Below are 24,821 nucleotides of genomic sequence, written 5' to 3'. Positions count from 1 at the left end.
ACTTAGGATTATGTGGTGATAAAAGCCGTGCTTTGTATAGCAACACTGTAGTAGGAAAATGGGCAATGCTTACAATGCTTTCTTGGCTTCACGTGTGAATAAACATACCCAGAAAGCACTCAGTATGATTTAGTTTAGCATATGAGGATAATGGTATTTGGGTGATAAACTCGTTTATGCTACTGGCTATGTAACCACTAAATCAAAGGTCTTTAGTATAACACCCTAGCAGAGCAAAAGAAGATGATGTTTCATAAAAACTTGATTGCTTCTTTCTACTTCTCACTCTTTATGTTACACTTTAGTTTCAAGCTGGTTGTCTTCTTTTTCTTATTTTATTCATCAACTAAACATGATGATAGAAACCCAATATGCACTGTTATCTAAAATTCTGTATTTCTTCCTAATTAAAATGTAGTCAATAAATGAAGCAGTGTCATGAACTAACGTGGAAGTTCTTCCAGATGAGACTGAAAGAAGAAAACAGCAGAACAAAATGTTTCGTGTGACGTCACTTACGTATGAGAGAGAGAGAGACAGGAAGGGTGGGAGAAGGCAAAGCAAGACAACGATCAATCAATGTCTAAATATAAGTAAAAGAATAGACGTTCTGGAAGGATCTTTTCTCCCAAACCACTGTCTAGGAGAGTTGAGGGAGGGGGAGAAGTAAGATAAGATAAAGGGTGGGGAAACTATGGGACACTTTTACCCTATATACCTTTGTTGTTGTTGTTGTTGTTGAGACAGAGTCTTGTTCTATCTCCCAGGCTGGAGTGCAGTGGCTGGATCTTGGTTCGCTACAACCTCCACCTCCTGGGTTCAAGCAATTCTCCAGCCTCAGCCTCCAGAGTAGCTGGGACTACAGGCGCCCACCACCAGCCTGGCGAATTTTTGTATTTTTAGTAGAGTCAGGGTTTCACCATGTTGGCCAGGCTAGTCTCGAACTCCCGGCCTCAAGTGACCACTCGCCTCAGCCTCCTGAAGTGCTGGGATTACCGGCGTGAACCACCACACCCCGCCCTACTTTTTACCATATACTTGTATTGTTTGAGTTTTTAACAGCAGGAAGTATGCATTTATCCCTTCTATAATTTTATAAATGTAATGGGGGAAATGGAATGAAAAAAATACTATTTTATTGCACAATTGAATGGGACTTTTCTATTTTCTTTCTTTTGGCTCAGCTTCCTAAGAAAGTATTTTTCTCTTCCTATCTGTGGGTTTTGTTGTTTTAATGAAAATGCCTCCAACGCTAAGCCTGGCCCTCAGCCTGCCAGCGTTTCCGCCTGGCTCACGATGTTCCACGCTGTTCCTCCAGGCGTCCCTGAGGTCCTCCATCCTCGCTCGGGACTGTGCCACGGCGGCAGCTATTGTGTTCTTGGTGGACCGGTTCCTGTATGGGCTCGACGTCTCTGGAAAACTTCTGCAGGTCGCCAAAGGTCTCCACAAGTTGCAGCCAGCCACGCCGATTGCCCCACAGGTGGTTATTCGCCAGGCTCGAATCTCCATGAACTCAGGTAGGCGTCGTCCTGCTGCCTGTCCCCGCGTCCTCAGTGTCGTCTGGTCTGCGGCTCCCCTTCCTTCCAGAGCTACTTGACCTCCGCGGGACACTCGAGGCACCCGGGCCCTGTGTGCCACCTTTCCGAGCCTGGGGCTCCCCTCCCCCCGCCCCTGTGCCCTTCCACTCGCCTCTTTGCCAGCACAAAGGCCCTGGCATAAAAGGTTTCAGAGCCAAAAGCAGTAGAGAAAATTGTGAAAGGGTGTGGAAAATACTAATTGGAGCTTTTGTCTTCTAACAAATCTGTCCTGCTGCTTTCAAACAGGGGTATCTGAATTGCTATACTTCTGACCAAGAGCCTTTAAAAAGCAGATTAGAATTCTACTATTTTCTGTTCGCTCTCCTGTCTCCTTTCTGTAGGGCCACTTGACTAAGCTAACAATGGAGCTGACAAACCCACTGAAGTAATTTGAGGGTTTTTTTCATTATTCAGAACACCGGTACAGTACCTGATTAGGTCTTAAAGTATCTTTTTTTTTTCCTGTCACTTTGAATGAAATGAAAAAGGAGGCTGACATTCTAACTTAAGACGTGGTGTGGAGGAGGGCTGGAGGGGAGGGGGCCTGCTATGCATTACTGCGAAGTCCACTTCCATAGAATTCTTGAAGTATTTAAATTGCTGATCGCCATTAGATTTAGAAACGTGTAGCCTGTTATTCCTGTTTCCAAGACTAAAAAAGTAAAGGATGAAAAGAGAAGGCAAGTTGCCCCTCCCAGAAATGGGACTGGTTCATTTCTGATTGGTTTTAGCTATTGCTATTATTTTAATAACTCTGGTCTTTAAGAGGTTAAAATCTCTTTACTTCATTTCCTTTGAAAAGGAACCGTACTAGCTATGCTAAATAGGACAATTGCTGAATGCAGAGAGGGACAGAGACAAAAGGACATGGGAGAAATGGGCTAGTGGAGGTTACCTTTTCAAAAGCCCAAGTTCATTTACGCTCTTGCAACTGTGCATAAATTGTGCATGTCTTGTATTTACTGTTCTCAAGTAACTCAGGGACAGAGTTGAACTTAGGAAAACTTTCTTCTTTTACATGTTCCTGTTGTGATTTGTAATGTCTGGGATGTGAAGGAAACATAAAAACTGTTGTTCCTTCTGATGGTGTCAGATGGCAATGGTGTGCGAGCAGGGCGTTCTCTGAGGGGAACAGAGTGCCGAGGGCTGGACGGGGCAGGCAGGCTCTAATATTGGTTCTCATCAAGAAGAACCTGGACAGAGTTAATGTAGCATATTTTATGCTATACAGCATTGCTATAGTGTGACACGAAACTGAGGTCAAATGGGACGTTGACCTCAGGGACATCGATAGCTTTGCTTTTACATGGCCAAACTAATCTTTCAGGTTTCCATTTTTGTTTTGTTTTGTTTCGGTTTTGAGACAGAGCCTTGCTCTGTTGCCCAAGCTGGCATGCAGTGGCCTGATCACAGCCCATTGCAGCCTTGACTTCCAGGTCTCAGGTGAAGCATTACCTCGGCCTCCTAAGTAGCTGAGACTATAGGCATGTGCCACCATGCCCAGCTAATTTTTGTATTTTTTGTAAAGACAGGGTTTTGCTGTGTTGCCCAGGCTGGTCGCAAACTCCTGCCCTCAGGTGATCCACAGGCCTCGGCCTTCCAAAGTGCTGGGATTACAGGTGTAAGCCGCCATGTCTGACCAGGTTTCCTTTTTAAAATTTTGTTTTAGGAGGGTTTTTAAAATAATTTCTCTTAAGGTTCTAACCAGGGGGTATATCAGTTTTCTCCTGATAACAAGAAAACCCTGGTATGATCAGGATGAATAGGATGCTCCTTTGCTCACAGCAAAGGAGCATCCTATGTCTAACATGAAGGACCTGTGTCTAACATGAAGGTCCTAGATCTCTTCCCTTAATAGTTGGGGTTGTATTTTCCTCAAAGACACTATTAGAAGTGCCACAGGAAGACAAATATGGCCTCAGAGTTAAATCTTCTCATGTAAACGTCTACCCCAAAATATCTGGGTAGATATTCCACCTACACTGGGTGTCTGAGAGAGAGAGAAGGACCGGGGCTTAGAGCAGAGATGGTTTTGGGGCAGCAGAAGATTTGCTGAAAGGAGGCTCTCAGGCCCAGCACTTAGGAATCATCGTGGGATGGAGAAGTGAAAGAGATTATATAATATTGTAAGGGTTAAGGGAGAAAAACAAAGATAATATGAGAGGACAGCAGTCTTGCTATTATCTTTCTGATCAGCACTTCTGTATCCACCACAGGATTCCACCCAGCAGCAAGAGAAGACTGACAGGGCTTGATGACCTCACTCTTGCCTGAAATTAGGAGACAAAACCTTTCCAACCACAGTTACAGATAAAGGCTCAGATTTCCAATTCCATCAATATGGAGGACTGAGCAAGTGCAGAATCTTCTCCCATTACAAATGCATAAACATGGTGCATTAAAGATTTGTAGGTACCTGAAACATAAAAGGTATTTAAGGTCACAGCAGTAGACTACCGCTTATGACACAGCCAAAGGAGCTAACACTTGAGCAAAGTCCTCAAGGGAAGGCGCTGTCATTTTAATCCCTGTGCAGAGATGAAAGATAGTTGCCCACTTAAGACGTAAAATATTTGCATCAAGCTGGAATTCTTAAAGGTTTGCACAGGCTATAAAAGGAGACTGAACAATCAATCTCACCAGCCTGCCCAGAGAATTCACAAGGAAGCTTGCTCTCTGTCCAAGCTCTGGGATGGTGGTGGGGGGCGGGGGGTACTGGCCAGGCGGAGTGGCTCACACCTAGAATCCCAGCACTTTGGGAGGCTGAGGCGGGTGGATCACAAGGTCAAGAGATTGAGACCTTCCTGGTCAACATGGTGAAACCCCGTCTTTACTAAAAATACAAAAATTAGCTGGGCATGGTGGCATGCGCCTGTAGTCCCAGCTACTCGGGAGGCTGAGGCAGGAGAATTGCTTGAATCCAGGAGGTGGAGGTTTCAGTGAGCTGAGATTGTGCCATTGCACTCCAGCCTAGGTAACAAGAGTGAAACTCTTTCTCAAAAAAAAAAAAAAATCCCCCCTAAAATAAAAGTCTCAACTCTGTGCCAAATTTAGTGGGGAGTCTGAATTTATTCTGCCCACAAAGCAGGAAACCCGCTATCAAATAATTAAGAAAAAATCGCTCAAGGCTGAAATTTCTAGGCCCCAGGAGATCAAATACAAAACTATGCTCTAAAGAAATGTCTACACCCCAGAGCCATGGGGAATCTCAGAGGAAAATATTTTTGGCTAAAGATGACCTTACATTAAAATTTATAAGCAACAGACTTGGTGGCTTACACCTATAATCCCAGCATTTTGGGAGGTTAAGGCGGTGGATTACCTAAGGTCAGGAGTTTGAGACCAGCCTGGCCTACATGGTGAAACCTCTCTATTGAAAATAAAATAAAATTTGCTGAGTGTAGTGGCAGGCACCTGTGACTCCAGCTACTTGGGAGGCTGAAGCAAGAAAACTGCTTGAACCCAGGAGGCAGAGGTTGCAGTGAGCCAAGATCATGCCACTGCACTCCAGCCTGTTGGGTGACAGAGTAAGACTCTGTCTCAAAAACAAAAACAGGAAAAAGAGAGAAAGTTACAGTAACTGATGGGGAATTCCACGCCAAAGGGGCAGAGCATACACATTTGTTTTCATATAGACAGGACACAAGAATTCAACCACAAAACCATGGCTGAAGAGCACAGAACGCCCAGCAGCCCTCCCAGTTGGTGAGATAAGCTTTTGGCATTTCACATGCTAATAAGGGTGCCCAACTGCCAACCACCAGACTGCTTCAATGGGGTGAATGAGATAAAATAAATCCTTCAAAAAATGAAGTAGAAAACAAAGATATAAAAATGCAAGCATAATGTATTTATCAGCTTCAAGAGTTATAAAATTATTTTGGCAAATGATAACAAAATTTTCTAAATGCCCACTCTCAGTTTTTCACTTAATCTCGATTCAGGCCAGCAACAACAAAACACAAATAGTAGTGCTCCAGAGTACTGCTCCCCAAACTTCCGTTTATCTCTGAATCCCCTAGAGCTCTTTATTAAAACACAGATTCTGATTCAGTAGGTCTCTGGTAGGGCCTGAGATGCTGCTGTTCTGTGAACCTTGCTTGATTAGCAAGGAATGATCTAAAGATTCTAACCATGTGCCTGGCTGCCCACCTGGGACAAATGACCACTAACAACCTTAAAATCAAGGTACATTTCCCAGGGCCAGATTTTCAGATGTTACAACCTCATAACCGACCTACCAGAAATGTACTCCTGCAAAAGCATTAAGAGTGGGGGAGAAAATTGTGGAACTGGAAACTGAATTTAAAGAAAAAGTTAAGGATGAAGCACAGAGAGCTAAGTAGATAAACATAGAGAAGTTTAAAAAACTCAAAGTGATTGAAAAAAACACAGAAGCATAGGAAGATTTCTAGCAGGACTGACTGGACTCAGAATTGGAGAAATTCTGTCTTTACACTGAAGAAATATATCTAGCCTTGGGCAAAAAATTTTTAGGCCAGGCATGGTGACTCACACCTGTAATCCCAGGACTTTAGGAGGTCAAGGCAGGAATCACATAAGCCCAGGAGTTCAAGACCAGCCTGGGCAACAAAGGGAGATCTCATCTCCAAAAACAAAAACAAAAACAAAATTAGCCAAATGTGGTGACATGTATCTGTAGTCTCAGCTCCTCCAGAGGCTAACGTGGGAGGATCTCTTGAGCCCAGGAAGTTGAGACTGCAGTGAGCCAAGATTGCACCTCTGCACTCCAGCCTGGGTGACAGACCAAGATCCTACCCCCCCAAAAAAATTTTGTTTTTTTAAGAAATTTACATCTAGACCACACCTAGTATGACAAACTGTAGAAAATCAAACAATAAGAAAGTCTTAAAGAAACAGACAGAAAAGACAGGTTAATACAGCAAGTATATTTAGACTAACAAAAAGTACCATCAATAATAAGAGTTCAGAAAGAAACAGAATCTGCAAAAAACTAAAAGGAAATAGGTTTCGACCTAGGACTTTATACCTAGCAAAATTACCACTCTAAAGTAAGAATAAAATAGACATTTTCAGACCTGAGAGACTAAAAATGTGAATTATTCTGAAGACAGCTCTCTCTCATTCACATACATACTAAAGGATGCGTTTTTCTAAGGAGAAATTTAACCTACAAAGATGAAGTGGAGATTGAAAAAAGATGATGACTAAAGAATGTGGTAAATACATTAGTTCAGAAAAGATTAAAATAAGAAAATTATATGGCAATATCACTTATACAATTTATAAGGTGCAAAAAATCTTAAAATATTACCAAATTGACCAACATTGTATTAAATTAATAATACATTACAATCAAGGAGTGTTTATTCCAGATATATAATGGTAGTGGGTTTTGTTTTGCTTTTTGAGACACCATCTCACTCTGTCACCCAGGCTACAGTGCAATGGCGCAATCATCAATCACTGCAGTCTCAACATCCCAGGCCCAAACAATCCTTCCACTTTAGCCTCCCAGGTAACTGGGACTACAGGTACACACCACCATGCCCAGCTGACTTTTTTATTTTCTGTAGAGACAAGCTCTCTCTGTGTTGCCCAGACTGGTCTTGAATTCCTAGATTCAAGCGATCCTCCTGCCTCAGCTTCCCAAAGTGCTGGGATTACAGGCATGAGCCACCATTCCTGGCTGACAGTTAAATATTTTTAAATCTATTCATTTAGTTCACCACAAGCACAGAAAAAAGAAGAAAAACTATGTGTTCACCTAAATAGATTTTTTAAAGTTAATAAAAATTATAACCTATTTAGGTTTAAAATGCAAACTAGGGATAGAAATGGAATCCGGTGACAGAAACCACAAAGTAATTTGAACAAAGAAAGTTTGATACAAAGATTTACTATTTCAGGGGTTTAGAATAATGAAGGCTTGGCTAGTGAAAAGCAAAGAGTACTCTAAAGAATGCAGGATAGCAATTATATGCTATAGCTGCTATTCCCTGGACTAAGCTAGAACATCTAAAAAAGAGCCCCTGGCCCTCACACCTACGCACACCATGGCTGAGATCAAGATCTGTTGGAGAAGGCGATCCTCCTGCCTCAGCTTCCCAAAGTGCTGGGATTACAGGCATGAGCCACCATTCCATGAAACCAACGTTCCATGAGGGCGGAACTTGCTGGAAATCCACCCTCTGAGTGTTGGAGGAAGCTGTCCACGGGGAGGCGCTGTGCCATAGAACTCACCGCAAAGCTACCTTTACAGAGTGCCAGGGGAAATCGGTCACGGGAGGAGCCTCACTGGCAGCACTCCACCGTGAAGTCAGCTGAGAGGACTGACTGCTGGGTTCTGCTGACCTCTGCACACCGAGGAAACATGTTACAGAAGTCACCTATGTTGCAGGAGAAGTCAGGCACAGGGAAAGCTATGATAGGAGTCAGGCACTGAGGAAGTGGTACCTGCAGTAGCCTGGCCAAAGAAGTACACCAAATTAGGAAGAGGAGCACCCTCCCCATGCAGTGTCCTTCCACAGCCCATGATGACAAGGCTTACCGTCTTGCCAGATGGTAAAGGAGATATGTTTACCAGGTCCATCCGTATAATTACAAAGCAGGTACTGAAGGGTGGACTGGAAGTGAAAGATAAGTTGATGTTTGCTTTGGAGCTGAAAAATGATGTTTCTCCCTGCATAGGAGAGAACTTTCTTAAGCTGATAAAAGGAAGCAACTGAACGCCTCCAACAAAACCAATGATGAAAAATTATAATTCATTTTAAAGTCAGGTCGAGTAAAACAAAAAAAGTACCTAATTACTGCTTCTATTTGATACTTCCCTGAGGTCCTCTCAAGGCAATAAGAAAAGGAGAATTAAAAAAACACATAAAGGCTAAAAATGAATAAACAAAAAGCAGTATTAGTTACAGACAATATGGTTGCCCACATAGAATACTACACAGATTGTTAGAATTAAGAAGTTCAGCAAGGTTGGTGAATACAAACTCAATATTTTTTAAATGTCCATTCTTATTTAGCAACAAAACCTAATTAGACATATATCTTTTAAGAATAGAGATTGCTTTGATAAAATTTATTCATGTAGGTATTTCATTTGATGTCTCTCTTCTAAATATATTGGTATGAATAAATTTCATTAGACTGTAAGCCATGATTTCAGATACTAATTTTCTTTTATTCTCTCTTTCTCTTTCTCTGTCTGTCTTTCTTTTCTTGGACAAATATGTGTGGAAAGCCTGCTATGTGCAAACAATCACATGAGGCCTTTAGGATAGTTATAAAGATGATCAAGATATGATTCACGTTCTTCAAGTGGCTCAAGTTGGGGGAAAAGATAAAACAATTTAAAAAATAAAAATAGCAAAACAATTAGGTTTTTAAAACAGAGGGTAATTTAGAAAGAGAGGCAGGAAAAGAGGAAGAAACGTAGAAGGGGAAGAAGGAGGAAAGGACAGATGAAAGGAAAGAGGGATCCCGAGATAAAGGGAGGGAGGACAGCAACTTTAAAAATTGGTAAGGGAAGGAGACAAGATGAGAAACTCTAAAAACTGCGAATTTTCCTTTATGCTGCATGTTTCCTCCTCTGATGACAGAAAGAGAATGTGAGGAAAGAAAATTGTGCATAGCTAAAAATGGTCCCCTACAAAAATATCATGTTGACAACTAATCTGAAACAGTGGTATCTTTGGGAAGCAGTTTAGCACTGGTGAGTTGGACTTTCATGGCAGGCTGCCTTGGTTCATATCTTTTGGTGATGATACTTAGCCTCTGTAATGCCCATTTCTTTATTTGTGAAATGAAGACAATAGAGTGCTTACATGTAATTTAGAACAATTCCCATCACATAGTAAACACTTACTGGTAGCTCTTATTGTTATTATTATTACTATTTTAACCTTGAAGACAGGGGCTCTGTCTTGTTCATCATTCCGTCTCCAGCTCTTAGCACAGTCCCTGGCATGATTCAAACATACGTTGGATGAATGACAAATATTATTGAGCATTTGCCCTGTTCCAAGCATTGTTAGAGTTACATGGGACAGGGCAGTGAACAAAACGGACAAAACCTCCTACTGTCTTGGAATTTACAATCTACTGGGGAGATCCAGGCAATGAGCAAATAATTAAAATATACAGTGTGTCTTATGGCAATAAATGACAAAGAAAAATAAAGCAAAGAACGTTCAAACGGGGGCAGTATTTTGATTATCATTTGCGTAACAACAAGCCACTCCCCCAAAGTTACTAGCCTAAAACAATTTAATCAGAGTTCATATACTGGCTACAACAATACACATCCCTCTCATGTACAAAACACACCCGCTCCTTTCTCAGAGCTGCATGCCATTAAGGGCTCAGGTTCAAAGCTTGAGATCTTACCCTCTGAAGTAGGTTTAGGAACAAACAAGTGTTCTCTCGGATGCTTCTTCTGGGGGTACAGAGAATTGTGAACTAAAAGATGAGATATCTACCGTCCAACACAACTAGCATGCAATGGGGACACAGGAAAAGATCGTTTCAATAGGCGCTCCTGTGCAAAACGCGGAGAAAGGAGAGTCATGCAGCAATCACTGTTCATATTCATCTAAAATCCAGCCAGGCATATGTCCCAAGTATTCCTGATGTGGGGACAATAATTATTTCTTTTTTTTTTTTTGTGGATGATTTACAGGGAAGTTTTTTTTATTGCATTTTAGGTTTTGGGGTACATGTGCAGAACATGCAAGATAGTTGCATAGGTACACACGTGTCAGTTTGATTTGCTGTCTTCCTCCCCTTCACCCACATATGGCATTTCTCCCCAAGCTATCCCTCCCCAGCTCCCCCCTCGCTGTCCCTCCCCTATTCCCCCCAATAGACCCCAGTGTGTAGTGCACCCAACCCTGTGTCCATGTGTTCTCATTGATCATCACCCTCCTATGAGTGAGAATATGTGGTATTTCATTTTCTGTTCTTGTGTCAGTTTGCTGAGAATGATGTTCTCCAGAATCATCCATGTCATTACAAAGGACAGGAACCCATCATTTTTGATTGCTGCATAATATTCCATGGTGTATATGTGCCATATTTTCCCTGTCCAGTCTATCATCGATGGGCATTTGGGTTGGTTCCAAGTCTTTGCTATTGTAAACAGTGCTGCAATGAACATTCGTGTGCATGTGTCCTTATAGTAGACCGATTTATAGTCCCTTGGATATATACCCAGTAATGGGATTGCTGGGTCAAATGGAATTTCTATTTCTAGGTCCTTGAGGAATCGCCACACTGTCTTCCACAATGGTTGAACTAACTTACACTCCCACCAGCAGGGTAAAAGTGTTCCTATTTCTCCACATCCTCTCCAGCATCTGTTGTCTCCAGATCTTTTAATGATTGCCATTCTAACTGGCGTGAGATGGTATCTCAATGTGGCTTTGATTTGCATCTCTCTGATGACCAGTGATGATGAGCATTTTTTCATATGTTTGTTGGCCTCATGTATGTCTTCTTTTGTAAAGTGTCTGTTCATATCCTTTGCCCATTTTTGAATGGGCTTGTCTGTTTTTTTCCTGTAAATCTGTTTGAGTTCTTTGTAAATTCTGGATATCAGCCCTTTGTCATCAGTGTAAACTGCAAAGATTTTTTCCCATTCTGTTGGTTGCCGATTCACTCTAGTGACTGTTTCTTTTGCCGTGCAGAAGCTGTGGAGTTTGATTAGGTCCCATTTGTCTATTTTGGCTTTTGCTACCAATGCTTTTGGTGTTTTGGTCATGAAGTCCTTGCCTACTCCTATGTCCTGAATGGTTCTGCCTATGTTTTCTTCTAGAGTTTTTATGGTGCCAGGTCTTATGTTTAAGTCTTTAATCCATCTGGAGTTAATTTTAGTGTAAGGTGTCAGGAAGGGCTCCAGTTTCTGCTTTCTGCACATGGCTAGCCAGTTTTCCCAACACCATTTATGAAATAGGGAGTCCTTTCCCCATTGCTTGTTTTTGTCAGGTTTATCAAAGATTGTATGGTTGTAGATATGTTGTGTTGCCTTCGACGCCTCTGTTCTGTTCCATTGGTCTATATCTCTGTTTTGGTACCAGTACCATGCTGTTTTGATTACAGTAGCCTTGTAGTATAGTTTGAAGTCCGGTAGTGTGATGCCCCCTGGTGTGTTCTTTTTGCTTAGAATTGACTTGGCTATGCGGGCTCTGTTTTGGTTCCATATGAAGTTCATGGTGGTTTTTTCCTTTTCTGTGAAGAAAGTCAATGGTAGCTTGATGGGGATAGCATTGAGTCTGTAAATTACTTTGGGCAGTATGGCCATTTTCACGATATTGATTCTTCCTAACCATGAACATGGAATGTTTCTCCATCTGTTTGTGTCCTCTCTGATTTCATTGAGCAGTGGTTTGTAGTTTTCCTTGAAGAGGTCTGTTACGTTCCTTGTCAGTTGTATTCTAGGTATTTTATTCACTTTGTAGCAATTGTGAATGGTAGTTCATTCTTGATTTGGGTCTCTTTAAGTCTGTTATTGGTGTGTAGGAATGCTTGTAATTTTTGCACATTGATTTTGTATCCTGAGACTTTGCTGAAGTTGCTTATCAGTTTCAGGAGTTTTTGGGCTGAGGCGATGGGGTTTCTAGATATTCTATCATGTCATCTGCAAATAGAGACAATTTGCCTTCCTCCTTTCCTATTTGAATACCCTTTATTTCTTTTTCTTCCCTGACTGCTCTGGCTAGAACTTCCAGTACAATATTGAGTAGGAGTGGTGAGAGAGGGCATCCTTGTCTAGTGCCAGATTTCAAAGGCAATGCTTCCAGTTTTTGCCCATTCAGTATGATATTGACTGTTGGTTTGTCATAAATAGCTTTTATTACTTTGAGATACGTTCCATCGATACCGAGTTTATTGAGGGTTTTTAGCATAAAGGGCTGTTGAATTTTGTCAAAGGCCTTCTCTGCATCAATTGAGATAATCACGTGGTTTTTGTTTTTGGTTCTGTTTATGTGGTGAGTTACGTTTATAGACTTGCATATGTTGAACCAGCCTTGCATCCCTGGGATGAATCTTACTTGTTCATGGTGGATAAGCTTTTTGATGTGCTGTTGCAGTCAGCTTGCCAATATTTTATTGAAGATTTTTGCGTCTATGTTCATCATGGATATTGGCCTGAAGTTTTCTTTTCTTGTTGGATCTCTGCCAGGTTTTGGTATCAGGATGATGTTGGTCTCATAAAATGATTTGGGAAGGATTCCCTCTTTTGGATTATTTGGAATTGTTTCAGAAGGAATGGTACCAGTTCCTCTTTGTGTGTCTGGTAGAATTTGGCTGTGAACTTATCTGGACCTGGGCTTTTTTTGTGTGGTAGGCTCTTAATTGCCACCCTGACTTCAGACCTTGTTATCGGTCTGTTCATAGTTTCGGCTTCCTCCTGGTTTAGGCTTGGGAGGACACAAGTGTCCAGGAATTTATCCATTTCTTCCAGCTTTACTAGTTTATGTGCATAGAGTTGTTTGTAATATTCTCTGATGATGGTTTGAATTTCTGTGGAATCTGTGGTGATTTCCCCTTTATCATTTTTATTGCGTCTATTTGGTTGTTCTCTCTTTTCTTTTTAACAGTCTGGCTAGTGGACTGTCTATTTTGCTGATCTTTTCAAAACACCAGTTCTTGGATTTATTGATTTTTTGAAGGGTTTTTCGTGTCTCTATTTCCTTCAGTTCTGCTCTGATCTTAGTTATTTCTTGTCTTCTGCTAGCTTTTGAGGTTTTTGATCTTGCTCCTCTAGCTCTTTCAATTTTGACAATAGGGTGTCAATTTTGGATCTCTCCACTCTTCTCATATGGGCACTTATTGCTATATACTATCCTCTAGAGACTGTTTTAAATGTGTCCCAGAGATTCTGGCATGTTGTGTCTTCATTCTCGTTGGTTTCGAAGAACTTCTTTATTTCTGCCTTCATTTCATTGTTTATCCAATCGACATTCGAGAGCCAGTTTTTCAGTTTCCATGAAGCTGTGCAGTTCTGAGTTAATTTCTGAATTCTGAGTTCTAACTTGATTGCACTATGGTCTGAGAGACTCTTTGTTATTATTTCAGTTGTTTTGCATTTGCTGAGGAGTGATTTACTTCCAATTATGTGGTCAATTTTAGAGGAGGTGTGATGTGGTGCTGAGAAGAATGTATATTCTGTGGATTTGGGGTAGAGAGTTCTGTAAATGTCTATCAGGTTTGCTTGTTCCAGGTCTGAGTTCAAGTCCTGGATATCCTTGTTAATTTTCTCTCTGATCGATCTGTCTAATATTGACAGTGGAGTGTTAAAGTCTCTTACTATTATTGTGTGGGAGTCTAAGTTTCTTTGTAAGTCATTAAGAACGTGCCTTATATATCTGGGTGCTCCTGTATTGGGTCCATATATATTTAGGATCATTAGCTCTTCTTGTTGTATCGATTCTTTTACCATTATGTAATGTCCTTCCTTGCCTCTTTTGATCTTTGTTGCTTTAAAGTCTATTTTATCAGAGACTAGAATTGCAACTCCTGCTTTTTTTTTCTTTTCTCTCCATTTGCTTGGTAAATCTTCCTCCATCCCTTTATTTTGAGCCTTTGTGTATCCTTGCCTGTGAGATGGGTTTCCTGGATACAGCACATCGATGGGTTTTGGCTTTTTATCCAATTTGCCAGTCTGTGTCTTTTGATCAGTGCATTTAGTCCATTTACATTTAGGGTTAATATTGTTATGTGTGAATTTGATACTGCCATTTTAATGCTAGCTGGCTCTTTTTTCCATTAGTTGATGCAGATTCTTCATTTTATTGATTCTTTTTAGCATTTGGTATGTTTTTGGAATGGCTGGTACTGGTTCTTCCTTTCTATGTGTAGTGCCTCTTTCAGGAGCTCTTGTAAAGCAGGCCTGGTGGTGACAAAATCTCTGAGTACTTGCTTGTTTGCAAAGGATTTTATTTTTCCTTCACTTATGAATCTCAGTTTGGCTGGATATGATATTCTGGGTTGAAAGTTCTTTTCTTTAAGGATGTTGAATATTGGCCCCCACTCTCTTCTGGCTTGTAGGGTTTCTGCTGAGAGATCTGCTGTGAGTCTGATGGCCTTCCCTTTGTGGGTGACCCGACCTGTCTCTCTGGCTGCTCTTAGCATTTTCTCCTTCATTTCAACCCTGGTGAATCTGACTATTATGTGCCTTGGGGTTGCTCTTCTTGTGGAATATCTTTGTGTTGTTCTCTGTATTTCCTGGACTTTAATATTGGCCTGCCTTGCTAGGTTGGGGAAATTTTCCTGGATAATATCCTGAAGAGTATTTTCCAGCTTGGATTCATTCTCTTCATCACATTCAGGTACACCTATCAAACGTAGGTTAGGTCTCTTCACATAGTCCCACATTTCTTGGAGACATTGTTCATTCCTTTTTGCGCTTTTTTCTATAATCTTGACTTCTCATTTTATTTCATTGAGTTGATCTTCGACTTCTGATATCCTTTCTTCTGCTTGGTCAATTCGGCTGTTGAAACTTGTGCATGCTTTGAGAAGTTCTCGTGTTGTGTTTTTCAGCTCCTTCAATTCACTCATATTCCTCTCTAAGTTGTCCATTCTTGTTATCGTTTTCTCAAATCTTTTTTCAAGGTTCTTAATTTCTTTGCACTGATTTAGAACATGTTCTTTTAGCTCATGAAAGTTTCTCATTACCCACCTTCTGAAGTCTGATTCTGTCATTTCATTACACTCGTTCTCTGTCCATCTTTGTTCCCTTGCTGGTGAGGAGTTTTGTTCCTTTGTAGGTGAGGTGTTCTGGTTTCGGGTGTTTTCCTCCTTTTTATGCTGGTTTCTTCCCATCTTTGTGGATTTATGCACCTGTCGTCTGATTTTTCGATTGGGTCTCTGGGTGCATGTCCAGATTGTTGATGATGAAGTATTTCTGTTTCTTAGTTTTCCTAACAGTCTGACCCCACTGATGTAGGACTGCTGAGGTCCACTCCAGGCCCTGCTTGCCTGGGGAACACCTTTAGCAGCTGCAGAACCGTGAGGGTTGCTACCAGATTCTTCTTCTGCTATCTTTGTCCCTGATTGATGCCCGCCAAATGTCAGTCTGATCAGTCCTTTGTGAGGTGACTCTTTGGATATATGGGGGTCAGGGAGCTGCTTGAGGAGACTGTCTGTACTTTATAGGAGCTCAAGTGCTGACCTGTGAGCTCTATTGTTCATTCAGGGCTGCTAGGCAGGTACGTTTAAGACTGCTGCAGCAGAACTCATAAAGCCCCCCTTTTTTTTCCCCAGGTGCTCTGTCCTGGGGAGTTAGGGCTCCATTTATGAGTATCTGTTGCACTGTCCTGCCCAGCAAGGGGGCAGTCTAATCAATACTTGCCTGCAGTGGCTATGCTGAGCTGCCATGGCCTCCGCCCTGTTGCCGTGGGCTCCACCCTGTTGCTGTGGGCTCTGCCCTGCTGCCATGTGTAATCCCCTGTAGTCCTGTTTATATGAGTGTGCTCACCTCTGTAGTGGCGGACTCTTTCTTATTGTGGGTTGCCCCAGCAATGGCAGGTTGCCTCTGCAACAGCAGGCTGCGTCAGCAATGGCAGGGTAGCTCCGTAGGGGTCGAGTGCCTCGGTAATAGCAGATGCCCTTCCCCCTCTGAGCTGCACCGTCCTGGGTTCTGCTGTGCTTGCTGTGAAACTCTTAACCCTGAGCGTTTCCAATTGCTGTTTTGTTTGTTTTTGTGGGGCTGGGACCCGCCAGGCCTGATCACCTGGCTCCCTGCCTCAGAGCCCCCCCTTTTTTTTTTAAGTCGAGTGGTTGCAAGGGCTCCAGGGTCTGTGTGATTTCCCGTGCAGCGACCCACTGTGCCGGCTCAAACCACGTTGCTGCCAGGGAATCTCCTGGGCTGGCTTTCTATTTAAGTCCCATTTAATCAGATGAATGTGCTAATCTGCCTTCCAAAATCTCCAATTGCCGGTTTAACAGGGCAACCAAACCAGCATATTTTGTAGTGAGTGTCGCTGCTCTGTGGCCTCAGCCCAAACAGCCGCGCCGGCCCAAACTGCTATGCAGGCCGTGGGGCTCTTACACCTGGGAATCTCCTAGTCTGTGGACAATAAAGATCCATATGGAAATGTGGCGTCCACTCACCCTCTGCGGATTGACTGGGAGCCGCAATCCTGAGTTGGTCCTACAACGTCATCTTCCTAAGTCCCGGACAATAATTATTTTTTTATTAGGTCTCACTTTTTCCCTCTCTCTCTCTCTCTCTCACCCAGGCTCCAGTGCAATGGCATAATCTCAGCTCACTGCAACCTCTGCCTCAAGACAGGTTCAAGCAGTTTTCTGTTTCAGCCCCCCAAGTATCTGAGATTACAGGTGCACACGACCATGCCCAGCTACTTTTTGTATTTTTAGTAGAGATGGGATTTCACCATATTGGTCAGGCTGGTCTCAAACTCCTGACCTCAGGTGATCCATCCGCCTTGGTCTCCCAAAGTGCTAGGGTTACAGATGTGAGCCACAGTGCCCAGCCCAAAAAATATTTATGAAAACATCTCAGCCTGCTCCATGCCTATGGAAAGTTGGACTCCCAGATGTCCCTTTTCATTTTGAACTATCTCTGCCCTTCTTAGATCAAGCTGATATAATTCTTTAAATACTCTCTAGCTTTTTAACATACTAAATTAGAAGAAAGAAATCCATGCCTACATTTGTCTTTGAGTGCTACTTTTCAGCTGCAAGCCAAATGGATGCAGGACAGCATCTTTAAGATTCTTAGAAACCCTTTCTCTTGGCCAGCAGGTCTGAGGTCTTAACAAAGGGATTTACAGCCACGCCCTTGGTTTGATCTTGACCCTAAGGTCACATTTTACTGACAGTGCCCTGAATTTGACCTCCACCCAGTTTTTAATTTTTTTAATTTATTTTCAGAATGTCTTGCTGTCTGGAAGAACTGTTCTGGGCCTTCTCTGTTTTCCCTAAGTCTTGTTTAAAAATGGAATACAGTAATCCCCCCTTATTCATGGGGGATATGTTCCAAGACCCCAGTAGATGCCCAAACCCAATTGCCATTAATCAGGACACGTTTCTGTTTATGTCTTTTACCCACGGATTTAATGCCTTTTCCATCTTAAGTAAGCACCTATCACGCACTAGCCAAGCATTTACAGTTTGAGAGGTGACAACAAAACTAGCAGATTTCCTTTTCCTTCTTCACCACTTTTGCATAGAAGATCCATCCTTATCATAGACCTTAGCAACCTCGACACATGAATTTTTTCCTTTCTTATTAAGTTGAGAATTTTCACCTTTTCACTTAAAGGAAGCACTTTACAGCTTCTCTTTGGCATATCCTAATTGCCAACATCACTACTCCCGCCCTTTGGGGTCACTGTTAAGTAAAAGAAGGGTGACTTGAACACAAGCACTGCATTACCTGACGGTTGACCTGATAATCGAGAGGCCTGCTAAGTGACTAATGGGTGGTCACCATAGACAGCACTGATCCTCTGGACAAAGGGACCGTTCGTGTTCCAGGCAGGATGAGACTTCATCACGCTACTTAAAACTTATAAATTGTTTATTCCTGGGATTTTTTCTTTTAATATTTTTGGACTGCAGTTGACTGCTGGTAACTGAAACTGCAGAAAGGGAAACTGGGGACAGAGGGGACTACTGTAGTTCCTTCTTTAGGTTATTGCTTTCTTCCTGTACTTTATCTTGGGTAACTAAAAGATATACACTTTGTCACTTTCAATATTCTTCCTGAGTATCTCCTTAGCTAGACACCAAGTCCACTGGTTACATTTTGCTACATTCCACATTACCCCCGGAGACCATGTTGCCAAACTTTACAACACCATATAATGTCTGTTCCCTTTCTCAAACTTCCAGGGACAATTTCCTCACTGCCTTTTGTCTCCTCAACACCTTTCAAGTCTCCAAGTTTTTGTTACAATAGTACTCCACTTTTAAGTGCACAATTTCTGTATTGCTATGTTACAAGCCACTCCATGACTTAGTGGCTTAAAACAGTAATAATTAATGCAGTCTCCCAATTTGTAGTTTGGGTGATTATTATCAGTACTGTCAACTGGAAGCTGGGATAGCTAGAAGGCCTGGCGTGGTCTCATTCACAGAGTAGGCATTTGGTAATGGCTGCCAGCTAAGAGCCCAGAGGTGGCAGGGGCAGGCCTCAGTTCTCCTCTGCATGGGTCTCTCCATGTGGCGGCCTCAGCTTCCTCAGAGGATTGGACTGAGGAAGGAAAGGCAGAAGGTATAGATCCCTTAACACCCAGACTTCTCCCACATTCCGTTGGTCAAAACAGGTCACAGGGCCAGTTGTGTTCAAGGTGAGGGGAAATAAGCTCTAGATTCCACTTCTTGATGGAAAAATGACCAGGTCATCATTGCAAAAGAGTGTGAAGGATGGAATACATTGGTGTGGTCTTTTTTTTTTTTTTTTTTTTGGAAATATAATCTACCACAGCCAGAGTGTCTGTGTATGTAATTTAAAATAAGATGGCCAGGGAGGCCTTCAGAGACAATGACATTTGAGCAAAGACCTGAAGAAGAAGAGAGGGAGCCTTGCAGATATTTGGGATGAAAGCATTACAGACTGAAATAATCATAAATACAAAAACCCTGATGTGGGAATGAGCTTTGTCTAATCAAGGGATGATAAAGAGGCTACTGGGACTGAAGTAGAGGGTGAAGAAGGAAGGAAAAAGTTGTTAAAGGTGAGGTCAAAGAAGTCATGGAAGCCAGATCACGTAGGGCTTAGAAACACCTGGAAAAAGGAATGTTTGATTAAAAGGATAAATAATTGTGTTTCCAAAAGGTGTCCATAGAATGGGCCCTTCCTATGTGGTAGTAACAAAAAATAAGTAAAAACTTGAGAAAGAATCTCCCTACTCCCCACCTCTAAATTCCTTCCTGATGATTCTATAACTAGTTCCAGTCCATGGGGAATGCTGTTCCACTTCTTGAAATAACTTTCACAGGGAGGCGGCACAGCCTGTTGCAAAAGTTTGCCTCTCCTCCTCAAGCCCTGCTTTGCATGAATGCATTATCACATACATATGCATCTAACTGCCATTTCCGATACCCTCCAACTTCCCACCCTCCCAACTTCTGAAATCTTCATCTTTCTTTTTCAGTTTTTCAGATGATGTTACTGATTTTAAATTATATAATGAAATGTCTCCAAGGGAGGTTCCAGTTCCTGTTGCCATGTGTCAGTCTTAGAGCATGAACAACTTGTAATTGTTAAGCGCATGTTCAAAGCTAATTGTGTGGCATTTGGTTGCTGCTTTTCAGGAAAGCTTTTGAAAGCGGAGTATATCCTGAGCAGTCTAATAAGCAACAGTGGAGCAACGGGTGAGTACTTTCATATCTTCACAATGCCCTTTACCTCAACCCCAAACAGCACACTCATCTAATAACAACTTAGTGACTTAATGGTTACTGCACATTATATGTTCCCAGAGCTATCTGGGACTGGCTCTGACACTCATGAATGAAGAGGCTTTGATCAAACAGCTTATGACTCTGTGTCTGTTTTCTTTAAGTTAAAAAACAAAACAAAACAAAAACAAGGAATCTACTATTGGCTTGCTTCCTTGCAGAGTAAGTTATCTAATGGACAGTCACTGTCAAGGCAGGGAGCTCTTTTGGGCCTCAGAAAGGTTCAATAGCAGCTTTTAAGCAAAATTGTGATGGAAAATAAAAGCTTCTTAGTTTGGAAGAGTTCGCTTTGGCTTTATCAGTTTAAATGGTTCAGAAAATAGATTTGATTTTGGTATATAAGAACTTAAATAAAAACTTGTTTCAGAATGGATATTCTTTCAATATTTAATTATAAATGAAAGGAAGCAAGTTACTATTAGGTAACTAATAGGAAGCAAGTTACTATTAGTAACTATTTGTTACCTAATAGTTGGGTAACAAACAACTTAAGCCTTCAGATATCTTGTCTGAATTTCTGGGCATTTAAGTTAGCAAGTTTACCAATAAGTTGAGCACAATTTCTATTGGACTTTAAACTCAGTATTCTTTGGATGTGAGGTCTCAGACTTCTTGAAATTTCTGGACATTTCTAGTCAGAAGACAGTTTGGAATCCAAATATTAACCACACACCCCTCATTTGTGGCCACCATCACTAAACTACAATATGCACTCTTGCCATCATCAGCACATACACACACAAACACAAGGATTAAAAGCTAGGAAGAGATAAAGAAAGCCCCAACCCCCCAAGACAGAGCATCTGAGGAAAAAAAGGCGTTTTATGAGTCCTGCTGCAGCAGACTTAAACGTACCTGCCTAACAGCCCTGAATGAACAACGGAGCTCACAGCTCAGCACTTGAGCTCCTATAAAGTTCAGACTGTCTCCTCAAGCAGCTCCCTGACCCCTCTATATCCAAAAAGTCATCACAAAAAGGACTGATCAGACTGACATATGGCGGGCATCAATCTGAGACAAAGATAGCAGAAGAAGAAACTGGTAGCATCCCTCACTTTTCCACAGCTGCTACAGGTGTACCCCAGACAAGCAGGGCCTGGAGTGGACCTCAGCAGTCGTACAGCAAAGGGGCTAGACTGGTAGAAGGAAAACCAAGTAACAGAAATACCTCATCATCAACAATCTGGGCATCCACTCAGAGACCCAATCGAAAAGTCAGCAACTACTCAGACGACAGGTGGATAAATCCACAAAGATGGGAAGAAGCCAGTGCAAAAAGGAGGAAAACACCCGAAATCAGAACACCTCGCCTCCTACAAAGGAACAAAACTCCTCAGCAGCAAGGGAACAAAGCTGGACGAGGAATGACTGTGACGAAATGACGGAATTAGACTTCAGAAAGAAGGTAATGAGAAACTTCTGTGAGCTAAAAGAACATGTTTTAAATCAATGCAAAGAAACTAAGAACCTTGAAAAAAGATTCAAGGAAATGATAACAAGAATGAATAACTTAGAGAGAAATATGAATGAATTGAAGGAGCTGAAAAATACAACATGAGAACTTCGCGAAGCATGCACAAGTTTCAACAGCCGAACTGACCAGGCAGAAGAAGGAATATCAGAAGTCGAAGATCAACTCAATGAAATAAAATGAGAAAACAAGATTAGAGAAAAAAACGCAAAAAGGAATGAACAAAGTCTCCAAGAAATGTGGGACTATGTGAAGAGACCTAACCTACGTTTGATAGGTGTACCAGAATGTGACGAAGAGAATGAATCCAAGCTGGAAAATACTCTTCAAGATATTATCCAGGAAAATTGCCCCAACCTAGCAAGGCAGGCCAACACTCAAATCCAGGAAATACAGAGAACACCACAAAGATATACCACAAGAAGAGCAACCCCAAGGCACATAATCGTCAGATTCACCAGGGTTGAAATGAAGGAGAAAATGCTAAGGGCAGCCAGAGAGCAAGGTCGGGCCACCCACAAAGGGAAGGCCATCAGACTCATAGCAGATCTCTCAGCAGAAACTCCACAAGCCAGAAGAGAGCAGAAGAGAGTGGGGCCAATATTCAACATCCTTAAAGAAAAGAACTTTCAACCCAGAATTTTATATCCAGCCAAACTGAGCTTCATAAGTGAAGGAAAAATAAAATCCTTTGCAAACAAGCAAGTACTCAGAGATTTTGTCACCACCAGGCCTGCTTTACAAGAGCTCCTGAAAGAGGCACTACACATAGAAAGGAAGAACCAGTACCAGCCATTACAAAAACACACTAAATGCTAAAGAGCATCAACAAAATGAAGAATCTGCATCAACTAATGGGCAAAACAGCCAGCTAGCATCAAAATGGCAGTATCAAATTCACACATAACAATATTAACCGTAAATGTAAATGGGCTAAATGCACCAATCAAAAGACACAGACTGGCAAATTGGATAAAAAACCAAAACCCATCAGTGTGCTGTATCCAGGAAACCCATCTCACAGGCAAGGATACACAAAGGCTCAAAATAAAGAAAGGGATGGAGGAGGATTTACCAAGCAAATGGAGAGCAAAAAAAAAGCAGGAGTTGCAATTCTCATCTCTGATAAAATAGACTTTAAAGCAACAAAGATCAAAAGAAACAAAAAAGGTCATTACATAATGGTCTAAGCATGAATACAACAAGAAGAGCTAACGATCCTAAATATATATAGACCCAATACAGGAGCACCCAGATACATAAGGCAAGTTCTTAATGACTTACAAAGAGACTTAGACTCCGACACAATAATAGTGGGAGACTTTAACACTCCACTATAAATATTAGACATATCAACCAGACAGAAAATTAACAAGGATATTCAGGACTTGAACTCAGACCTGTAACAAGCAAACCTGATAGACATTTACAGAACTCTCCACCCCAAATCCACAGAATATACATTCTTCTCAGCACCACATCACACCTACTCTAAAATTGACCACGTAATTGGAAGTAAAACACTCCTCAGCAAATGCAAAACAACTGAAATCATAACGAACAATCTCTCAGACCATAGTGCAATCAAGTTAGAATTCAGAACTCAGAAACTAACCCAGAACCACACAGCTTCATGGAAACTGAACAACTGGCTCTTGAATGTCGATTGGATAAACAATGAAAGAAGGCAGAAATAAAGAAGTTCTTCGAAACCAATGAGAAAGAAGACACAACATGCCAGAATCTCTGGGACACATTTAAAGCAGTCTCTAGAGGAAAATATACAGCAATAGGTACCCATATGAGAAGAGTGGAGAGATCCAAAACGGACATTCTATCATCAAAATTGAAAGAGCTAGAGGAGCAAGATCAAAAAAACTCAAAACCTAGCAGAAGACAAAAAATAACTAAGATCAGAGCAGAACTGAAGGAGATAGAGACGCGAAAAATCCTTCAAAAAATTAATAAACCCAAGAGCTGGTTTTTTGAAAAGATCAACAAAATAGACAGACCACTAGCCAGAGTGATAAAAAAGAAAAGAGAGAACAACCAAATAGATGCAATAAAGAACGATAAAGGGGAAATCACCACAGATTCCACAGAAATTCAAACCATCATCAGAGAATATTACAAACAACTCTATGCATATAAACTAGGAAACCTGGAAGAAATGGATAAATTCCTGGACACTTGTGTCCTCCCAAGCCTAAACCAGGAGGAAGCCAAAACTATGAACAGACCGATAACAAGGTCTGAAGTTGAGGCAGCAATTAAGAGCCAACCACACAAAAAAAGCCCAGGTCTAGATAGGTTCACAGCCGAATTCTACCAGACACACAAAGAGGAACTGGTACCATTCCTTCTGAAACAATTCCAAATAATCCAAAAAGAGGGAATCCTTCCCAAATCATTTTATGAGACCAACATCATCCTGATACCAAAACCTGGCAGAGATCCAACAAGAAAAGAAAACTTCAGGCCAATATCCATGATGAACATAGACGCAAAAATCTTCAATAAAATATTGGCAAGCTGATTGCAACAGCACATCAAAAAACTTATTTACCATGATCAAGCAGGATTCATCCCGGGGATGCAAGGCTGGTTCAACATATGTAAGTCTATAAACGTAATTCACCACATAAACAGAACCAAAAACAAAAACCACATGATTATCTCAATTGACGCAGAGAAGGCCTTTGACAAAATTCAACAGCCCTTTATGCTAAAAACCCTCAATAAACTCGGTATCGATGGAATGTATCTCAAAGTAATAAAAGCTATTTACAACAAACCAACAGCCACTATCATACTGAATGGGCAAAAACTGGAAGCATTCCCTTTGAAATCTGGCACTAGACAAGGATGCCCTCTTTCACCACTCCTATTCAATATAGTACTGGAAGTTCTAGCCATAGCAATCAGGCAAGAAAAAGAAATAAAGGGTATTCAAATAGGAAAGGAGGAAGGCAAATTGTCTCTATTTGCAGATGACATGATAGTATATCTAGAAGACCTCATCGCCTCAGCCCAAAAACTCCTGAAACTGATAAGCAACTTCAGCAAAGTCTCAGGATATAAAATCAATGTGCAAAAATCACAAGCATTCCTCTACACCAATAACAGACTTAAAGAGAGCCAAATCAAGAACAAACTGCCATTCACAATCGCTACAAAAAGAATAAAATACCTAGGAATACAACTCACAAGGAACGTAAGGGACCTCTTCAAGGAAAACTACATACCACTGCTTAACAAAATAAGAGAGGACACAAACAGTTGGAGAAACATTCCATGTTCATGGTTAGGAAGAATCAATATCGTGAAAATGGCCATACTGCCCAAAGTAATTT

General features: G+C 41.5%; 1 protein-coding gene and 1 long non-coding RNA gene across 18 annotated transcripts in view; one reads left to right on the top strand and one right to left on the bottom strand.

Moving 5' to 3' along the window:
- Nucleotides 1-24,821, bottom strand: part of LOC144581768 (uncharacterized) — a 120,774-nt gene that overhangs the window by 19,903 nt on the left and 76,050 nt on the right. The window lies entirely within an intron of this gene.
- ALPK1 (alpha kinase 1) overlaps nt 1-24,821 on the top strand; it is a 182,424-nt gene that overhangs the window by 133,358 nt on the left and 24,245 nt on the right. For all 17 annotated transcript variants that reach the window (XM_054253050.2, XM_054253048.2, XM_054253045.2 and 14 more), the window contains 2 exons: nt 1,319-1,517; nt 19,851-19,910. In XM_054253050.2, coding sequence (XP_054109025.1) covers nt 1,319-1,517; nt 19,851-19,910 — 259 coding nt within the window. The remainder of the gene's footprint in view (nt 1-1,318; nt 1,518-19,850; nt 19,911-24,821) is intronic.

Source organism: Callithrix jacchus, chromosome 3 (genome assembly GCF_049354715.1).
Source record: "Callithrix jacchus isolate 240 chromosome 3, calJac240_pri, whole genome shotgun sequence".
In the NCBI taxonomy this organism is placed as follows: domain Eukaryota; kingdom Metazoa; phylum Chordata; class Mammalia; order Primates; family Cebidae; genus Callithrix; species Callithrix jacchus.
This window is presented reverse-complemented; position numbering and strand designations above follow the sequence as displayed.